Source organism: Eschrichtius robustus, chromosome 4 (genome assembly GCF_028021215.1).
Source record: "Eschrichtius robustus isolate mEscRob2 chromosome 4, mEscRob2.pri, whole genome shotgun sequence".
Taxonomy (NCBI): Eukaryota; Metazoa; Chordata; class Mammalia; order Artiodactyla; family Eschrichtiidae; genus Eschrichtius; species Eschrichtius robustus.
This window is the reverse complement of record NC_090827.1, coordinates 65970481-65990236: the sequence shown is the minus strand read 5'-3', so window position 1 is coordinate 65990236 and position 19756 is coordinate 65970481. Positions and strand designations below refer to the sequence as shown.

Below are 19756 nucleotides of genomic sequence, written 5' to 3'. Positions count from 1 at the left end.
GCAAAGAGATACAAAAAATGATTTTTCAATGAATTTTTTCTTAAAAAGGGGTGAGAAAGGCAACATTACACTGGGTTTAAAAAGAAAGCATAAAGATAGAAGCACAAATACTATTCAGTCAAAGTATATTATCATTTCCTTATGTTTGGTTTCTTTTGAGCTTTAATGTAAATTGATTATTAAGAGTGCAAATAAAGTTAATGATTTAGGCTAAACTACAGAAAGAGTAGTAAAAATGGATCATAATTTCTCCAATTCTTTCAGGGAATAAAAAATTAAGCTTGCATGATATTAAGAGAACATGGTTAGAAAATTCAGAGTTTTTGATTTGAAGGTTAATTAATTCTTAAACTTTTATCATCCTCCAAATAATGTTTTAGAAATATAACAAATTAGAAAAGCTTTTGTTTATGATGATTTAAGTGTCCATCTTCCTGGAGTCAGAGTGTTGGGCCAAGTGACTTAAGACATACTTAGTACATCCATGATCTGACACAATCAACAGTTCAGTAAACACTGACTCACAATTCATGTCCCATAGGAACATGACAGAGAACAAAATTAAAATTAATGACATAAGCAAATGTTCATCAATTGTTAAAAAATGTTAGATGGAATCCAGAATACTCTCTCAATATTCTAACTTCAATTTTAAACAAATAAAAAATACTGCATATTATAATATTTTGCTAATATCACCTTTTAAAAAATAGTTTTCACATCAACTTAAGAAAATCAATCATATACATATACAATAATATACGTATATAATCATACTTGCGTTATATTTGAAATGAAAATCTCTTTTGGTTCTTCTCCTGTTGTATCTAAAACTTCAAATTCATCACCGAAATCACAAAACAACCGTGACCAAATTCCATGTATATCTGCACTGATGAACTGTGAAATGAAGAAACAAGTTCAAGCTTATACATTTATATAAAGAAAAAAAACCCCTCAACTATCTTAGGCCTTTTGGTGACAATTTTATTTACAATTAAGCATATTATTTGAGGTATAAAGTGACCACAAATATGATAATTTGTTTGTAAATTGGTTTTGGAATCAAGGATTTTGGTATTTCAGACTGGATATCTGGTGTTAACAAAATCAGAAGCAACGTCAGCACACCATCATTGTACATTCTATAATTTTTAAATAACAAAAATTCGTGCCTTGCCCTAAAAATCAAGCACAGAATATAAGAAAGATATCTTGGTTTGACAGTCTAGCAGTGAATTCTTACCTTTCATTTTAGAAAAGAAGAATGGAGTGTCCATTCACCAAAAGCGGTAGAGTTGAAGGAAAACAAAACAGCTAAAAACTGAGAGTGGCGTCAACAGGAAAGGGGCTGAGGAACTAACAGTGCACGTTGAAATTATGAAAGGTAAGAATCAGATTCTTAAACACAATCATAAATGTTTTATTGAAAGTGATTTTTATAATATATACATTCTCCAGTCTAAGAAAATGTAAAGAAATTATTTTTGTGCTCAGTTATTTTTAGACATACTGATAATAAAGAAAAAGTCTTAATCTGTAACACATATGACCCTGTATAAGGTGATATTTTTCTAACAAAAACTAAAGTCTATTCATATTTGGGCATAAGAATGTAGCCCATTAAAATAATTTATACCACCTATTATATGAGGTAGTGAAATAGCTAACAGAAGACTACCTCCTACTTGATCATGCACTGCATTTACTATCAAAATAGGTACCTACAGCACTTTTTATGAGACATAAAACTGAGAAGAAATTTATAACCTTTTTTTTTAAGTTTAAAAGCTGCAAACTCAAGGACAATTTCTTTCTCTGCAAAACAACTTTAAAGTATGAATATATGCATCAATCACATAAAGATTTTAGTTTACAACCTTGTGTAATCATTTTGTGAAACTTTTGTGTTCTGTTCTAAGTTTACTGACTACTCTGTCTTATTCATCTACTTAATTTGTGAAACAGAACACACATGTTCTACAGAGTATAAATATGCTATGTAAGTACCACAATCCAAAGATTTTCAGCACATCTATTTTATACAGTATGATGATAGTTTAGTGCCTATCTCAAAGGAACAAATAGCATTTTCCTTTTGCCAAAAGAACAAAGGACCCCATGAAGAAGGTGGAGTCAGTAATATGTATGCAGTTGCAGGGGATGATTTTTCCCATCTAGACCTCTTTCCAGTCTTCTCAATGTCATCACTACTTAACAATACTTAATTACTCTGGACAAAAATCTAGGAGTCATTCTTTATCATTCTTTCCTTCACAACTCTTATTCAACCATTCTCAATCCCATTAGTCTGTTTTTACAAAAGATACCTCAAATTCAATGACTTCTCACACTCTCTATTCCCATCAAGGCACAAGTATCTCTCACTTGGACTACTTAATGCATTAGCCCCTAACTGGTCTAGCCACCTCTACTCTACTGTTACAATTCAACAGTTCTCTTTCTTTTTGGTTTCACGATCCCTTCACATTCTTAAAAATTATTGATGACCCAATTAGCTTTTGTTTATGTGGGTTATACCTACTGATATTTACTGTGTTCGAAAGTAAAACCAAGAAACACTTAAAACACAAGAACACACACACACATTCAATTAGCTGTCAGAGCAATGATATCACCACGTATCAAATAGACTTTGTAAACTCTACTGCACCCCGTAAGAGAATCAGAGGGAAAAAAGCAAATAACATTTCAGTAATATTATAATAGTTTGACTTTGCAGACCCTATGAAAGGGTCTCTGGGACCCTCAGTGTCCTTGGACCACACTTCAAAAACCAAAATTAAAAAGTATTATTGTGATCGTCCTCATATAAAAAGTTTCTTATATAACTCACTGAAAAGCTATGAATTCTAATACTGAAAGTGCTTTTCCTCTGTTAAACTATATGTCATTATTAAGTGATACTATTACCTTTATTGGAGGGCACTGAGAACGGCAAAAGTCATTGATCTTCTTCTGCAATGATAGTTTGATCTCAGTCAATACTACACACTGTTGAGAAGAATACAAGATTAAAAAATAAACAATTATTTTGGTAATGTACAACTTCTAAATCAGAAGCATTTCAGTTTGCACTATGCTAAAAATACTTTTCTTTGTAAAAAATACTATCGTATTGTACTCCATTTTAAGGTTAATACCTTCAGAGGTACCAAATAGCAAAAGTAAAAGTAACATATACAGCCATCTCTAGGTATCCGCAGGGGATTGGTTCTAGAACTCCCTGTGGATACCAAAATCTGCAGATACTCAAGTCCCTTACATAAAATGGCATAGTATATACAGGACAAAACCTGCCCACACTAAATTCAATTATCATCACAATTAGAAGCAAACCTTAATATCCTATGTGGCATTTACACAACCCAAATGGTTGGAGATTTTCTTTTACCTGTTACTGCCATGGAAATGCTTAGTCATCAAAATATTAATTAAATGCTAGCTTAAAACAATTACATTTTCAAAGAGATACATTAGTTGGCTGAGCTTTCTTTTACTTTTACTTCAGAGATTCAACAGATTCAAAATATCACAACTTTTATTTATGATAGTGCCACCAAGTTCTGTTATTTAAGGTAGCAAATTATAATTTTCAATGCTTACTTTAATTTTTTATCATCACCCTGTGAGATAAGTAGAGAAGGTTTTATCATAGCTAACTTAAACTCATAAAGGTCAAATATTTTCTTAGGGTCATTCATCTATCAAGTGGCAAAAGCAGGTTGACACACTCAGTCCAGAGCTTTCCTTGCTGCTGGTTTCCATGAAATGGATAACTCAGTTTCACTACAAATAACCAGGTGTGGATTTAGTTTTATCTAGCTTAGAATAGGGTGTGATTCCTACAGAGCGGTAATCCTCCATGGATCTCTTAATGTTTATATATCTCTCACTGGGTATGCCACGAATGCAAGGCTCTGACCATTCTTTACGTGGGCTGTTTCTCAGGATTGTATTTGCCTTGTGCAAACTTGAGAAATGAGGTAATGTCTCCCTCTGGGACAAAGAGCAAGCTTGTTCACTGCTTGCTATAAAACAGCAAGTTCCCCAAGCTCAATGTTCCTTTCCTCTAAAGGAACCCACTACATGTGCAGGCATCCACTGAGCCCTCTGCACTGCACAGGTGGGATTTGGAGGAATGCAGGAGGAAACAAGGCAAATATCATGCTCACACATTTACCATGCTCTGAGTAGTAAAGTCCTTAGTCTCTGATCCAGGAATCTCATGTTTTCTGCCAGCATCCATGAAACTGTAACAGGCTAACTTATTAGCTTGCAATTAGGGTAAAATGAAATCCTATTAGACCCAGTACATATTGAGTCTAATTTGTGTTTCATCAGTGCTAGAAAATTCTCAACCATAATTTATTTGAATATGCCTTTTTCTAGAAGTCCAATCTCATGAATTAGACCTTTTTATTCAAGCTCTCATTTCTTTTAATTTCTCTTTAGTATATTCTCTTATTACTGTGTGCTATAGTTTTTATTTTTAGATTTAATTCTATTTATTTATTTATTTATTTTGGCTGCGTTTGGTCTTTGTTGCTGCGCGTGGGCTTTCTCTAGCTGTGGCAAGCAGAGGTCACTCTTCGTTGCTGTGCACAGGCTTCTCATTGCGGTGGCTTCTCTTCTTGCAGAGCACGGGCTCTAGGCGTGGGGGCTTCAGTAGTTGCAGCACGCGGGCTCAGCAGTTGTGGCACACGGGCTCTAGAGCACAGGCTTGGTAATTGTGGTGCACGGGCTTAGCTGCTCTGCAGCATGTGGGATCTTCCCGGACCAGGGCTCGAACCCCTGTCCCCTGCACTGGCAGGCGGATTCTTATCCACTGCACCACCAGGGAAGTCCCTGTAGTTTCACTAATCTCCTCAGCTCTATCTTTCGATTTATTAATTCTTATTCCAGTTGTATATATCCACTGTTTAATCTATTCATTGTTTTAATTTTTAGGACTATATTTTTCATTTCTAAAAGTTCTATTTGAAAAAAAAAAAGTTCTATTTGGTTATATCTGCCTGATTGCTTTCAATAGTGTCTTATTTTCCTGTTGTATATTTAATCCCTTCTTGTAAGGTTTAGTCTGTTTGAACATCTATATTTTATAGTCCCTATCCAATAATTCTATTATCTGAAATTCTTGGAGGTTTAATTCTATTGTTTGCTATATCCACTGACTCTTGATCATGCTGAACTACTTTTTCCTGTCTTACTATTTTATATTATGAACACAACCTCATAGGAGCTTTATATATTAGAATATACTGTGGCCTGGTTGAGGGTATATTCCTCTAGATCTTTTGTTTCTGTCTGGCATTCCAGTATATCACCAGCTTAGTACTATGCTTTTTGTGTGTGTGTGTGTGTGTGTGTTTGTGTGTCAAGATATTTATTGTGTACAAGATAGTTTACTGTCTTTTTCAAATTCTAAGCCCTGTATAATTCATTCACTCATTAGGCTAAAAGAGGCCTTAAGAAGTTATTCAATATAATCTCCTGAATCCAGGCAAGTCTACATGATAATGTGCATAGAAGTTAAATCAAGACTTAAAATCTTTAAAATCACAAGGCAACTTCACAGCTTTCTCAATCACCCTTGTTTCAAGACATAACAATCATCTCAAATAGGTTATACACAAAAAAATTACCAATCAGACATTCACAAAATATGCTTTGAATGAAAGTAACATAGCAACAATTCACTCAGAGACACCTATATGGCAAAAACTATACCATAATACAAATCAGAAATAAGAGTTTAGGATGAAAATTTGAAAAAGGTACAAATTTAAGGGCTGATAACCTAACTTTTCTTAAACTTACTGCTCTCTGTCTCCAAAGTTGTGCTGTTATCAATAACAGTCTCCCACAGTGCCTCTTCTCTATAAAGGCGAATATACCAAAAACCAGTCCAACTGGGTAGTCACAGGTTGTAACTAATGCAAGTCAGTTTTGTAAGGTATATTTGATATTCCATCTACATAACCAGGAACTGTCTTAAATAATAACCACCCTATATTTAACCACAACCATAAATCTCATTCTGAATCAATTGAAGAAAATGCCCCCAAATTCAGATTTAATTCAATTTGAAAACCAATTCATTTCCATATAAACCATTTTTTAAAAAAGAAGCTGGAATAACATTCTGAATTATTCATAATCCTGGGAAATCATTAATTTGGGCAGTGGTTTGAAACAGCATAAAAGAAATTATCAACCAACTCTTCTCACCTCTTATGTAAGAAAGAAATGTTACTTTAATAGTTAAGAAGGCAATGAATTGGCTGACAAGAGCCCACAGTCTACGGATGAATATAGAGATGGGATTAGGGAATGGGACATCAACTTGTGTTGAGATGTAGAATCTTCAATATTTACCAAATCTTTTCCAGAGGTAATACCTTTGTTGGCTTGTCTTTCTTTTTTTTCTCTCTGGTGAAACTATAAATTCTGAACTACCAATGCTCAATTTCTGTGACATTTCCACCACTGACACTGGAAAAAGCTTTGCTTTACAAAAAAATACACAAAGTACATTTTTCTGAGAAGCAGATGAACAGTTGGGGCATTCTGTGGATTTTTTACCACAGCTGCTATCAGACATTTGCTTAACTCTGCAACAAAAGCAACTTGAAAGAAAGATGTTTCCACAGTTTGAGGAAAAGAACCAGACCAAAAACAATTAAGGCAAGCTGATGGAGAAAACTGTAACATCCAAATGGTGAGGTCATTAGGTTAATGATGCACTAGACTTACAGTCACACATTAGAGTTCACTCAGTATGACACATTCTAGGTCCATCCACCTCACTACAAATAACTCAATTTCGTTTCTTTTTATGGCTGAGTAATATTCCATTGCATATATGTGCCACATCTTCTTTATCCATTCATCTGTTGAGGGACACTTAGGGTGCTTCCAGGTCCTGGCTAGTGTAAATAGAGCTGCAATGAACATTGTGGTACATGACTCTTTTTGAACTATGGTTTTCTCAGGGTATACGCCCAGTAGTGGGATTGATGGGTCATATGGTAGTTCTATTTTTAGTTTTTAAGGAACCTCCATACTGTTCTCCATAGTGGCTGTATCAATTTACATTCCCACCAACAGTGCAAGAGGGTTCCCTTTTCTCCACACCCTCTCTAGCATTTAATGTCTGTAGATTTTTTTGATGATGGCCATTCTGACTGCTGTGATGTGATACCTCATTGTAGTTTTGATTTGCATTTCTCTAATGATTAGTAATGTTGAGCATCCTTTCATGTGTTTGTTGGCAATCTGTATATCTTCTTTGGAGAAATGTCTATTTAGGTCTTCTGCCCATTTTGGGATAGGGTTGTTTTTTTGATACTGAGCTGCATGAGCTGCTTGTATATTTTGGAGATTAATCCTTTGTCAGTTGCTTCATTTGCAAATATTTTCTCCCATTCTGAGAGTTGTCTTTTCGTCTTATGTTTTCCTTTCCAGTGCAAAAGCTTTTAAGTTCCATTAGGTCCCATTTGTTTATTTTTCTTTTTATTTCCATTTCTCAAAGACGTGGGGTCAAAAAGGATCTTGCTGTGACTTATGTGAGGGCAGGCCTATTGTTATGAACTCCCAGAGAAGATCTTTTTTTTTATTCAGAGCTCAAGAGAAAACAGACAAGCGTCTTGTTCCGATGGGCAAAGACTGTTCTCCTACACCCTTTCATTAAGGGTGTAGCTTTCTGAGGTTCCAGAGAGCTACAAAAGGTGGTATGTCTCAATTACACTTTTCTATCACATACAAACAAATTTTTATCATTTTTGTGTGACCATTAATTCACAGGAAATGTGGTTACTGAGACAGGCAAACCCTGTCCCTGAAAATGACCACAGCCAACAGTTAACTGGTCTTCTCATAGCTACCTATTCATTTTTGGTCTCTGAGCACCTCTCTTACATATTTTGACCTCATGTAATCATTGAAAAGGAAGTCTATTAAGCAATTCTATCGTAGACAGTCTATGAAGCATCTTTGTAGCAGGATGGATTTCAAGCTATCCAGTCAAGAATGGAAGTCTACACTGATTTTTAAGTGGGTGTGATATTGTGATTATAGTAAGAAATATATATTTTGGTCTTCATCCAAGGTTCCTGCCACATAGCTCCTACCACACTTGTAATTTCCTATATAAGAGCTATAGATGCATCTTTTGTTATAATATTTAGTTTTGTCCTATTTCCTGAAATAGCTTCAGAGTGATAAAGATGAAGTGAACGTCTTGTTATTCATAACAAGCCCTTTCATCCACACCTGAGTTTATGTTAATGAGGAGACTTTTGGAAAGCCCCTAAAGATGGGGGCCAATTGTTAGAGGAACCAACCTTAGGATGTGAGGTTCAGAACTTTCAGCCCTATCTCCCAGACCTCTGGGGCTGGAGACTGACTTAATCACCAACGGCCAATGTGTTACTCATTCATGCTTACATAATGAAGCCTCCATAAAAATCCCTGAACCAGGAGCTTAAGAGAGCTTCCAAGTTTGTGAACATGGCATACCTGGAGAGGGCATGGGAACTCGACAACCCTTACCCCATACCCTGACCTATGCATCTCTTCTATCTGGCTGTTCCTGAGTTATAGCCTTTTACAAAAAACTGGTGATCTAGTAAGTAAACTCTTTTCCTAAGTCTGTGCGCTGCTCTGGCAAATTAACTGAACCTGGAGAAGGGGATGTGGAAACCTCTGATTTATAGCCAGTCCTCAGAAGCACAAGTAACAACCTGGACTTGAAATTGGCGTCAGAAAGGGGTTGGGGAGTGTGGGTTCTTGTGGGACTGAGCCCTTAACCTGTGGAATCTAACACTATTTCTCCGGGCAGACAGTATCAGAACTGGATTAAACTGTAGGACACCAAGCTAGGTGTCCAGAGAGTTGGAGAATTGTTTGGTGTTGGGGGGAACACCCATATGCATATAGTCACACAAGTGCCAGAAGTACTGAGATCTTAAAGAAACACAGGAGTGCTTTTCCCTAGACGATGGGGGAACATCGTAATTTAATCACAGGGAAAATCAGGGTCAATCTAGTCACTTTTAGAACTTCCAAGGTGCTGAGAAATTTTGTTTTTATTCGTTACCTGACTTACACTGAATTGTTGGTCCACATTATTTACTTCCTTGTTCCTGGGTTATATATTACTCTCTGCCCATGGCCTTAGGAAGAGTATAGTGTGCTTTCCTGCTCCTTCACTTTGGGCTTGACCATGTGACCTGCTTTGGCCAACAGACTATTAATGGAAGCAACACAAACAGAGGCTTAAAATATGCTTGAATGGTTGCACTCGCTCCTTTGTATTTCTGCTATTGCTATGAGACCATGTCTCAGGTAGCCTCCTGGTCCCAGAAGAGAGGTACACGGACCAGAACCCAGACTGTGGAGTTCAAGTTTAGCCTAGAACAGCAGAACTCAAACTGACATGCAGATGCATGAGAAAGAAATACATGTTGCTATAAACCACTAAATTTGGGTAGTTTTTCATGTACATTACTGTGAAAATAGCTGACCAATGTATTTACTTTGTGAGTAGTTCTTAGGCCCTTTCCCTAAAACGAAGCACTTGAAATGTATTAGTCTAAGTCTTTTAACCTGAAATTTTTTGATCTGCTCAACAGACTATGTTATATTAGTTATACTATATTAATACATAATGATTTGCCTTGGAGTCTGTCAATAACATCTAATATAAAATGGAGTACCAACCTGGTATTTATCTAAGAAGGAAAGATTGGTAGTTTCATTTAAAGGAATAGAAGATGATGTGACATGAACATATGGATTTAATTCTGTAATATGTTGAAGTACAGCTTCAGCCCTAAAAAAAGAAAAGAAAAGAAAAAAGACTTTTACTACTCTTTTGTTCAATAAATATACTCAATCTTTCAAACTTGGACACTTTGATGACATCAGAAGAACCTGAATGTTACAAAATTTCATGCGAATTTAAACTGGAGAGGAATAAAAGAAGTTAAAACTTATTTTTACTATACAATCTTGAGATGTAGCATACTGTCATATTCCATAGTTAAGTCACATAATCTCAAAGTGTACCCTTATAGGTCAATGCTCCTTAAGGCTCAATGATTCAGCAATAATAAAGACCTACTTAATCTTAAAGAAATGCATTTCTAGGTAGCAATGTGAATGTATTAAATTTTTGACAAATATAAATAATTAAATGTCAACACTTACTTATCTACAGTAGAGTGAATTTATGGTGATGAGTTAAACAACTATGACTGAACTGGTGTTCTGGATACAGAAAATATTCTAAGTAACTACAACAGTAAAAAAAAAAAAAAAATCCTATGATAATACATCAAAATATCTTATCTTCACCTGTTTCTCATACTAACAACATCATCTTCACAGAGAAAGAAGTTGGTTCCTAGATCCCATGCTTGGCATTCTTCTGTATCATGAATTGTAAGTGCCTTCAAAAAAGAGAAAAATATCTGTTAAAGTCAGGAGTAAGACAAGGATGCTCACTATTTCCAATACTATTTACACTGACTTGGAAGAATTATGTAATTAGACAATAGAAAGTAATTAAAGTCCTAGTAATTGGAAAGGTTATAAAGTTAGATCCATTCACAGATGATATGACTATATACAACTGGAAACCCAGAAAAGTTCATGGAAAAACTACTTTATTATTTTTTTTTATAATGCAAAATAATTTTTTAATGCTAGCATATGATTTTTTTGGCAGAGATTACTGTTACATTAACTTGAATATAGCTTCATTATTCAACTGTGAAGTGAGATAAGACAAATGTTAAAAGCAGGGTTTTGATTACTTAACACAGTAAAATTGTAATTCCAAGTTACAGAGACACTCATGTAACGATATTTTTAAGCTACTGACTAATAGCTGTATACTGATGACAATAAGAATTAATAATATTTTCCACTTACGACATTTATCAATAACAATTCTCAATTAATTAAGTAAAAAATAATTAACATGATGGTCATATTGTAATTCCAAATAAATATACTATATGCTTGCTGTAGGTGTGTGTATATGTACTTTATTTTTCAGATAGTACTGAAACCTAGTTGACTTTAAAAAATGAATAAATTAGGCATATTACCATGCACTTACATCACCAGGGTGCCTTTATGCTATGTGAAAAACTACTTTAAAAAACAGTAAGAGAATTTAAGTTTAGAAAAGTAGCACATTATACAGATCAACATATATACAAAGATTTTAAAAATTCACATAAACTAACATTTCCAAATGGTCATGTTCTAAGTAAGAAAGAAAACTGACTAACTGGAAAATATATATTTAACTTATATTTCAAGCCACAAATCTTATGGAAAAAGGAGCAAGGTATATGAACGCAGAGTACACTGAAAAAGAAATACATAGGGCCCTTTAAAATATTTAAGCATGTTCAACCTTGCTCAAGAATGAAACACCTTTTTTCATTCATCAGAATGGCATAAATCCAAATTGGTGAGAGTGAAGTAAATCATGTATTCTCATACATTACTGGTGGGAATATGAAGTAGCACAAAACCTCAAAAGAAAAAAAACTGGCATTCTTTAGCAAAATGACAAGTACTTTTCTCCTTTGACACAGCAATTCCACTTTTAAGAATCTATTACAAAGACACACTGGAAATAATACAAAAATACATATGTACAAGACTCTTAGCTGCAGCACTATGTGTAATAGCAACAGACTGGAAATAATCAAAATGTCCACCAATGAGGAACTGGATATAATTACGTATGATACATCAACACAACATATATCCATGCAGCTATGAAAAAAATAAGTGAAAAAATATATTTACCACTATGGAGTAATACCAGGATATGCTGGTATGTGATAAAAAGCAAAGAAGTATGGCACTTTACCTAAGAAAGGCAGGTGGGGATAAATATGTACACACACACGTACAGATTTGCATGTCTATAGGTATGTATTTGCTTATATTTAAAAACAGATTAAAAAAAGAAGGCAATCTAATAAGGGAAGGAGGAAATAGGGTAGAGAGATGCTAAACTTACCTGAATATACTTCGCTTTATAAATTTGACTTTGAATTATATGTCTCATATAATAATAAAACTAAATCAAATTAAAAAAGCAATCCCTAAAAATCCAAAGTAAAATGAATAAATGGACAAAACTATCTACTTGAATTTGTTGCATAATTACACACAGGAATTATTTAAAGTGACTTAAGAAAGCAGTTAATTTGTCTGCCAAATCCAGATGGGATACTAAGGATAAAAAAACTTATCTTAAACTGTTCTCAATAATCATATTGTTATTAATAATGCTGGAACTGTTATTCCAAAACTATGTCATAGATATAATAGGATACAATATACGATAAAGCAAATAAGTAGTCAGGTTCATGTCATTAAGACCCAAAACCTTATAGTAAGAGAAGAGATACAAATATAAAATCTAAGAAGTAAATAAGTAAATACCCTGTAATCCTAAACTTGAAACTCAGAAATTTCAGTGTTCATTCACAATGAATGTTCTAGCTCTGTCCACTGGTAAGACTTTACAGGCAGTGACAACCAAAGACTACTGGGGTAGTGTCAAAAGGACTCAAGGACTTCAAGAAGATCCCCCAAAGCAAAGATGAAACAATCTGAGCATCAATGAAAATAACAAGCACAATGGCTCAAAACATATCAAATACGTTTAAATCCATCATGATGTTCACATACACACATACCACCCAAGTTTCACCTGTCACTGTTAAGGGATCATAGAAAACCAGTGATTTTGAAAACTAGTAAATAAAGGGGGGAAATCAAGTATTTATCTTGCCTTTTACACATGCACTAACTATATGTAGCGAAACCAAACAAGTGATGAATGGAAACTTTTCTTTCTAAAATATTATTCCCATTAATAAATGAAATAGAAATGACAGAAATAGAATATCACAGCCCCAATAAAATAATGATCTAGGCAATGATCATTAATAGGTAGTAATAATCACAAAAAAAAGATAACAGAATATTATTTCCTCCTAATGGGAGAACACAATATCACTTGTGAAGCAGCAATACCAAAAGAATCAAATCTGAATCTGATTCTCTGGCTATAACGACCAGTTTATAAGAAATACAGAGATGGAGGTACACGTGACAAATGACCTGATTTCTTTAACAAGTAAATTGAAAGGAAGAAAAAAAATCAGAGAAGGGAAATCTATTGATTCAAAGAAACCAAGTTCAGTATATGGACTTTACTTGGATCCTGATTAGAACAAAACAAATTAAAGAAAAATTCTTTTAGACGATTGGGAAAATACGGACTCTAACTAGATACTTGACGATTGTGGTAGGCAGGCTTCAAAGATACCCCAATGATTCCCACTTCCTGATATTCAGGCCATTGTGCAATCCCGTCTCCTCCTAGTGACTTGCTTTTAAGGACTACAGCATAGGTGATGGAATGTCACTTCTGAAATTAGGTTACAAAAGACTGCGATTTATCTTGCTAGCACATTCCCTTTCTTGTCTTTTGCTTGCTTACTCCGATGAAACAAGCTGCCATATTGTGAGCTGCCCTAAGAAGAGGGCTACATGGCAAGGAACTGAGGGTGACCTCCGACTAATAGCCAGCAAGGGACTGAGGTGGGAACGACACAACCTTGCCACTGAATCCTATCAATAACTACATGGGCAGGTTTGGGAAGCAGATCCTTTCCCTAGCCTCAAGATGACTGCAGGCCCTGCCAATATCGGTGACTGGAGCTTTGTGAGAGATCCTCAGAGGAATCTGCTAAGTTGCACCTGATTCCTGCCCCAAAGAAACTGAGGTAAATGCTGTTGTTTAAGTTGCTAAGTTTTGTTTAAAGATAACAATGATCTTAAAAAAACTGTTAACGTTTTCTGGTGTGGAAGTGATACTGTGGTTATGTTTTCAAAAGGCACCCTTATCTTTTAGAGCTATATAGTAAAATATTTAAGAATGATATGATAGGATGTCTGAGATTGATATTAAAATAATTTGGCAGTTGGGGGCAGTGGGGAATGGGAAGAAGATACATGAAACAAATTTGTCTATGAGCTAATAACTGCAGGTGCATGATGGATACATGGGGTTTTGCTAACACTATTCTCTTTTTTTGGATAATTTTCAAGTTTTCTGTAATAAAAAGTTTTTTAAAAGGAGGAAAATAGAGAATTATGACAATTTTGCTACTAAATGAAGAAGCAATAATTAGGCCAAAGGGTAACTAATATTACCGCTATGGATGAGGGGAAAAAAAAGAGTTCATAACAAACAAACAATTCTTCTTACCAAGGACATTTACTCACCTTAATCCCTGCAAGAACAAGATTCTTTGCTATAAAGGGGGAAGAAAAAAAAAGGAATAGCTTAATATTAGGAATTGTATATTAGATATGTCTTCATGGAGTTTGGTTAAATCTCTGACTGAATAATTTTAACTTTTTACTACCTAAGAAATATAGGTTCCTTAGAAAATATGGATGAACAAAAAGAAAAAAATAAAATTTTCCATAATCAAGCCACACTGAGATAATCATTCTTAAAATTTCAGTGTATGCTTCCAGACATGCTGTTATGAATGTGTGTAGGTGTGCTCTACCATAATGAATTAATGGATACAGAGAAAGATCATTAATACCTATCAACATCACAAAAAGAGAAGCAGGAGAGTCATTACTGGTTCCTTGTGGAAGAATGTAACAGTATGAAATACTCTTGCCCCAGCTGTCCCCCCACCCAAAATCAAAACTGAATCTCATCAAGGTTTTGGATCTAATTTCCTTTATAGAAAATAATACAAGGGAAAGGAATTAAATTCTTTAAATTATGTTGCTCAAAGGCATCATATATAATTATGAATAAAAATACTGCTTACCAATTTCCAAACCAAGACCACCCATACCACTTAAGAAAACATGGGACTTGGCCATCTTCTGCATTGCTGTGTCTCCAAGAACGTACCTCTGTCGACTACATGTAAAACACAATGAAAAATTATTTTACCAGAATTGTATATCCTTTTAAAATCATTTGCAAACTAATAACCTGGCAGCTAGATCCTGCCCACAGACTTGTTTTGGATCACTTGCACAGTGCTTAAAAGTTCTGAATTAATGCCAAATATATGACATATTTTGAAAAATTAGAAGATTTGGCACCACAGTCCACATTCCCTCACGGCTACAGAGTTGAGTAGGAGTTGCCCTGTTCAGAGAGGGAGGACTATGTGATCTAGATTTGCCACAGTTCCCATCCTTCTCCTCTCATTTACTACCTCGGTGGCCACCACAGGCATCTGAGTTCGCCACTTCCACTTAAAGCCTTTCACTGTGAAAAGGATTTCTCAGGCAAAAAACTGGTTTCCTTCTTGGAGTTTAGATGACTTAAAGTTAAGTAGTTTTCAAACATTATTTTAAATATAAAAGCTGATAAATTATATAAAGGACCTTGTTAAGTCATCCGTCCTAACAGTCACAAGGCAGTATCAGGATGGGAATTTCAAAAAATACACATTGGCAATTAAAAAAAGTTAGATATAGTAATAAAGTCAATAGTAAAAGTTTATTTGAAAGAACATTGATTAACTTGATGCTATAATAGTTTTTGAAGATAAGGGCATTCCAATGGCTTCTCACCAGAATTATTTTGAAAGATGAGTTCGGTATAAATAAATAATTCCAGAGCCCCTTGGGTTGCAAGTATTTCTTTTGGAATTGACACACACGCACATTTACAGATGCTGGTTTAATGTATGTTTGTTTAATATATAGATGTTTATTTAATTTCCATATTTCATCTATTGATATTCAATATAAAAGCCTGAAAAGGGGTCTCTAAAATTTATTTTATCGAAGTATAGTTAACTTACATGTTGTTAGTTTCTGCTATACAGCAAAGTGATTCAGTTATACATACATATATATTCTTTTTTATATTCTTTTCTATCATGGCTTATTATAGGATATTGAATATAGTTCTCTGTGCTATACAGTAGGACCTTGTTGTTTAACCATTCTATATATGTAAGTTTGCGTCTGCTAATCCGAAACTTCCAATCCATCCCTTCCCCACCGCAACCACAAGTCTGTTCTCTATTAGACTTTTCTTTTTAAATTGGTATTCACCATTTCTGCTTCACAGAAAAAATCGATTTATTTATGAAATATTTATTGAACATCTACTATGGTATGTATGGAACAGTGTATTATATAGTCTTACAACCCTTATTTGTGCATTCCTAAACAATATATTTAAGTTTTGTCTGTTTTGGAACTTTATATAAACAGGATCATTTCAATACTTTTATGAGTTATTCATATCCATGTAGCTGTTCATTAATTTTCAATTCATGTTGTATTCTATTACACTGTACTATTCTATTGTGATAATATACCACAATTTAGCTATTCTACAGTTTTGGACAGTTACCAATAATGAGACTATGAGTATTCTTATATATGTGTCATGGTACAAGTGTAGTAGTTTCTATAGCACGTATATCTAGGAGAGGAAATGCAGGGTTAACTATTAGATAATGCCAAACTGTTTTCCAAAGTGGATGTACCAATTTACTCTCCTCTTGGCAGTGTATCAAAGCCCCCATAGTTTCAAATCCTTAACGTGCTGGAAAAAGTTAACATAGCAGGTCTGATCTTTAGCCTGCTTATGGGGGCTAGCCTTTGGTCACTGCCTACGAACTTGGCTTTTGAAATGTTTCCTACGCTAATAATTCTACTTTTCTATTTTTCTTCCCTGAGTTTCCTGAAATAAAAACTCCTTAATTTTTAGGTTTTCTATTCTAAAATACACATGTAGAACTTTAACTGATCTTAAACAGCATCCCAAATTTTGATCCATAGTACTTTAAATTACTATTCTCCAATTTTAATCATGATTCTTTTTTTGACTTATGGGTTCATCTGAAGTGTATTTTTAAATTTATAATTTTATGAGGAATTTTACAATTATCTTTTGTGTTGACTTTTAGCTTAAATGTATTGTGAACAGACATCACAATCTATATAATTTTCACTCTTTGATATTTGAGAATTTCTTTGGTCAATTTTACAAATGTTCCATGTGTTCTTGAAAAGAATGTGTACTCTACAGTTGTTAGATACAACATTCCTTATATGTGCATTAGATTAATCTTAATAATCATGTTGATGAAATCTATACCTGTTCTGACTTTTTTGTTCGCTTGTTCTCTTGATTACTAAAAGCAACATTTAAAAAATGCCCCACTAAGATTGTAAATTTGTCTGTCCTCCTTATATATCAGTACCTGAACAGTGCTGACATGTAAGAATAACAGCTAAAACTCAGTGTTTATTACACGCCATGCACTGTTTTAGTGTTTTATTTGTATTAACTCATTTAATCCTCACAAAAATTCTATAAGTTCTATTATTATTCCCATTTTTACAGAGAGGAAAACTTAATCATAGAGAAATTAAGCAACTTATAAATAGTGGAGGCAAGATTCAACCCAGGCAGTCTGGTCTTAGCATCCATATTCTTAACCACTATACTACACTGTACATAGATTAAGAAAGTTAAATCATTCTACAAGGCTTACAGGAAGAAAAAAAAATCAGTTCCTGACCTAACTCTTCCCTACCCTGATTCCCAAGTCCTAAGAACAACCACCCTCAATTCTTTTAGTTATTTCTTCTAATATTTACCCCCTTCTTTCTCAATAACATGTTTGTACTTTTATTTCTTGATTTTTCAGTTTTACATATTACCTATTAACTTCCAACTAAGAAAGACAGAATGACTTTTCTGAATACAAATCTGGTCAAATCATTTTCCTGCTTTAAAAACTCCAGTGGTTTCCTATTTCCCTTAAGATAAAGTCTAGACTCTAATATTAGTCACAAAGCTGTTCATAATCTAGTCCCTGCTTGGCTCTCCAGTCTCATTTTTGCCACTCTACCATCAAACTCTATGTTCCAGGTGTACTAAAGGTTTCCAGTTCTCCAAATGTATTTTCTCTTTGGCTGTTAGACGTTTTTCTGGAATATTCCTCTCCCCCACTATTTTATGCCTGAATAACTCCTACTTGTCCTCAGGTCTCAAATTATATATTATTTTCCCCCATGATACTTCCCCTGATACCCCTAAACTTTCTTAAAACAGTGTTAGATCATCTTTTGTGTGCATCCATAACACCCTACATTCAATCTATTATAACAATTAACACAGTGTATTTTCACTATTTGTCTATTTTTCCTAGGAGATGTAGATTCCTTAAGACAGGGCCTGCCTTATTTACTACCGTATCCCCATTGACTAACAGGGCCTGGCGCATAACAGACACACAAAACCAATTTGCTAAATTAATGAAAGAAATGAATTGGCACACAAGAACAACACTTTTATGCTCTACTAAGCAGAGGGCTTGAATTCTTTTTTCTACATTCACAGTCACAAAAACTACATTAGAAAAATATGTTTTTCATCTCACACTTGTCTTCATCAATTATTTTTAAGATTACTTAGGTAAATAATGAATAGCCGTGACACAAACGTGGTTATAAATGACAAAGAACATCCAGATAAAAGAATAAAATTAAGATATATGAGCCAAGGTTTTCAAAGAATCATATAATCTCAGACAAATTCTCAACAGTTGATTAAATTACCTGCCTTTTCAATGTTGGCCACCAAGGGGAAGGGTACTAAGTAAGTGCCTACTTTGTGCTAGGCAATGGCAGGTACTCTGCAATTGACCCTTAAATCCTATCGGATGGGATTTAAAGAGCTGAGAGTGTAACTTCAAGCCCAGCATTGATACATTACAGCTGACTGTATTAAATGGACATGCAACATATCAGTGAATGTACCCAGTAAAAAAGAAATTTCCAAGGCTAACTACTCTACTTTTAAAGAGCCCTATTTATTAAAGATTCTCCCTTTAATGAAGGTACAATATCTCCCTGTAGTTTTCACCACTAGTCCTAATTTTACCTCCTTGGGGCCATAGGGAACTTGTCTAATCCCTCTTTGATGTGACAGCCCTCCAAACATTTGAAGATGGTATTCAGGTTCCTCCGGGTTCCTCCAGGCTAAACATCTCCAGTTCCTTAAACAATTCCAAACATGGCATCATTTTGAGTCCCCCTCAACACTCTAATCACTATCTTCTGGATGTACTTCAATTATCTTCAGGCATTCATAAATTTATTAAAATATCTATTTCAAGGCAGGCACTGGCACTGTGTGGGGATCAAGATAGCAACAACCTCACGAGGTACTGTGAGAATTAAATTATTTAAAATAAAATATATAAAATACCTAGGAGGATGCCTGTGACATGTTATTGGTGGGGGGGGGGGATAAATAATCAAATAATCCATTATTAAGTAAGTACTACATACAGAAGTACCAGAAACTACGGGAACCTGAAATACAGAAGAGAAAGTGATTATCTCTATCAGTGGAGGTCATGGTAAGCTTCACAAATGAGGTTCAGGTTGAAATCTGAAGACTTAAGAGGAGTTAAATTAATCAAAGAAGGAAAAGCATTCTATGCTAGGAAAAAGAAAAGCATGAAAAAGAATGGCAGGTAAGAGATACATAGTATGTACCTAAGACTTCCACTTCTGGCCTTGGTTAAGTAACAGGGACCAGATTTATCCTCTTCCTGCCTTAAACAACTGAAAACTGGACAATATAAATGAAACAACAGATTTGAGACACTGGAAA

The 19756-nt window shown here is 34.5% G+C and overlaps 1 protein-coding gene across 2 annotated transcripts in view; it reads right to left on the bottom strand.

Moving 5' to 3' along the window:
• Positions 1 to 19756, bottom strand: part of UBA6 (ubiquitin like modifier activating enzyme 6) — a 91083-nt gene that overhangs the window by 49544 nt on the left and 21783 nt on the right. The window contains exons 3-8 of one of the 2 annotated variants that reach the window (XM_068542864.1): positions 14922 to 15016; positions 14353 to 14381; positions 10381 to 10475; positions 9745 to 9856; positions 2935 to 3015; positions 778 to 900 (exon numbers count right to left, since the gene is read on the bottom strand). In XM_068542864.1, the coding sequence (XP_068398965.1) occupies positions 778 to 900; positions 2935 to 3015; positions 9745 to 9856; positions 10381 to 10475; positions 14353 to 14381; positions 14922 to 15016 (535 nt within the window). The remainder of the gene's footprint in view (positions 1 to 777; positions 901 to 2934; positions 3016 to 9744; positions 9857 to 10380; positions 10476 to 14352; positions 14382 to 14921; positions 15017 to 19756) is intronic. The other variant, XM_068542865.1, reaches the window with a different exon arrangement.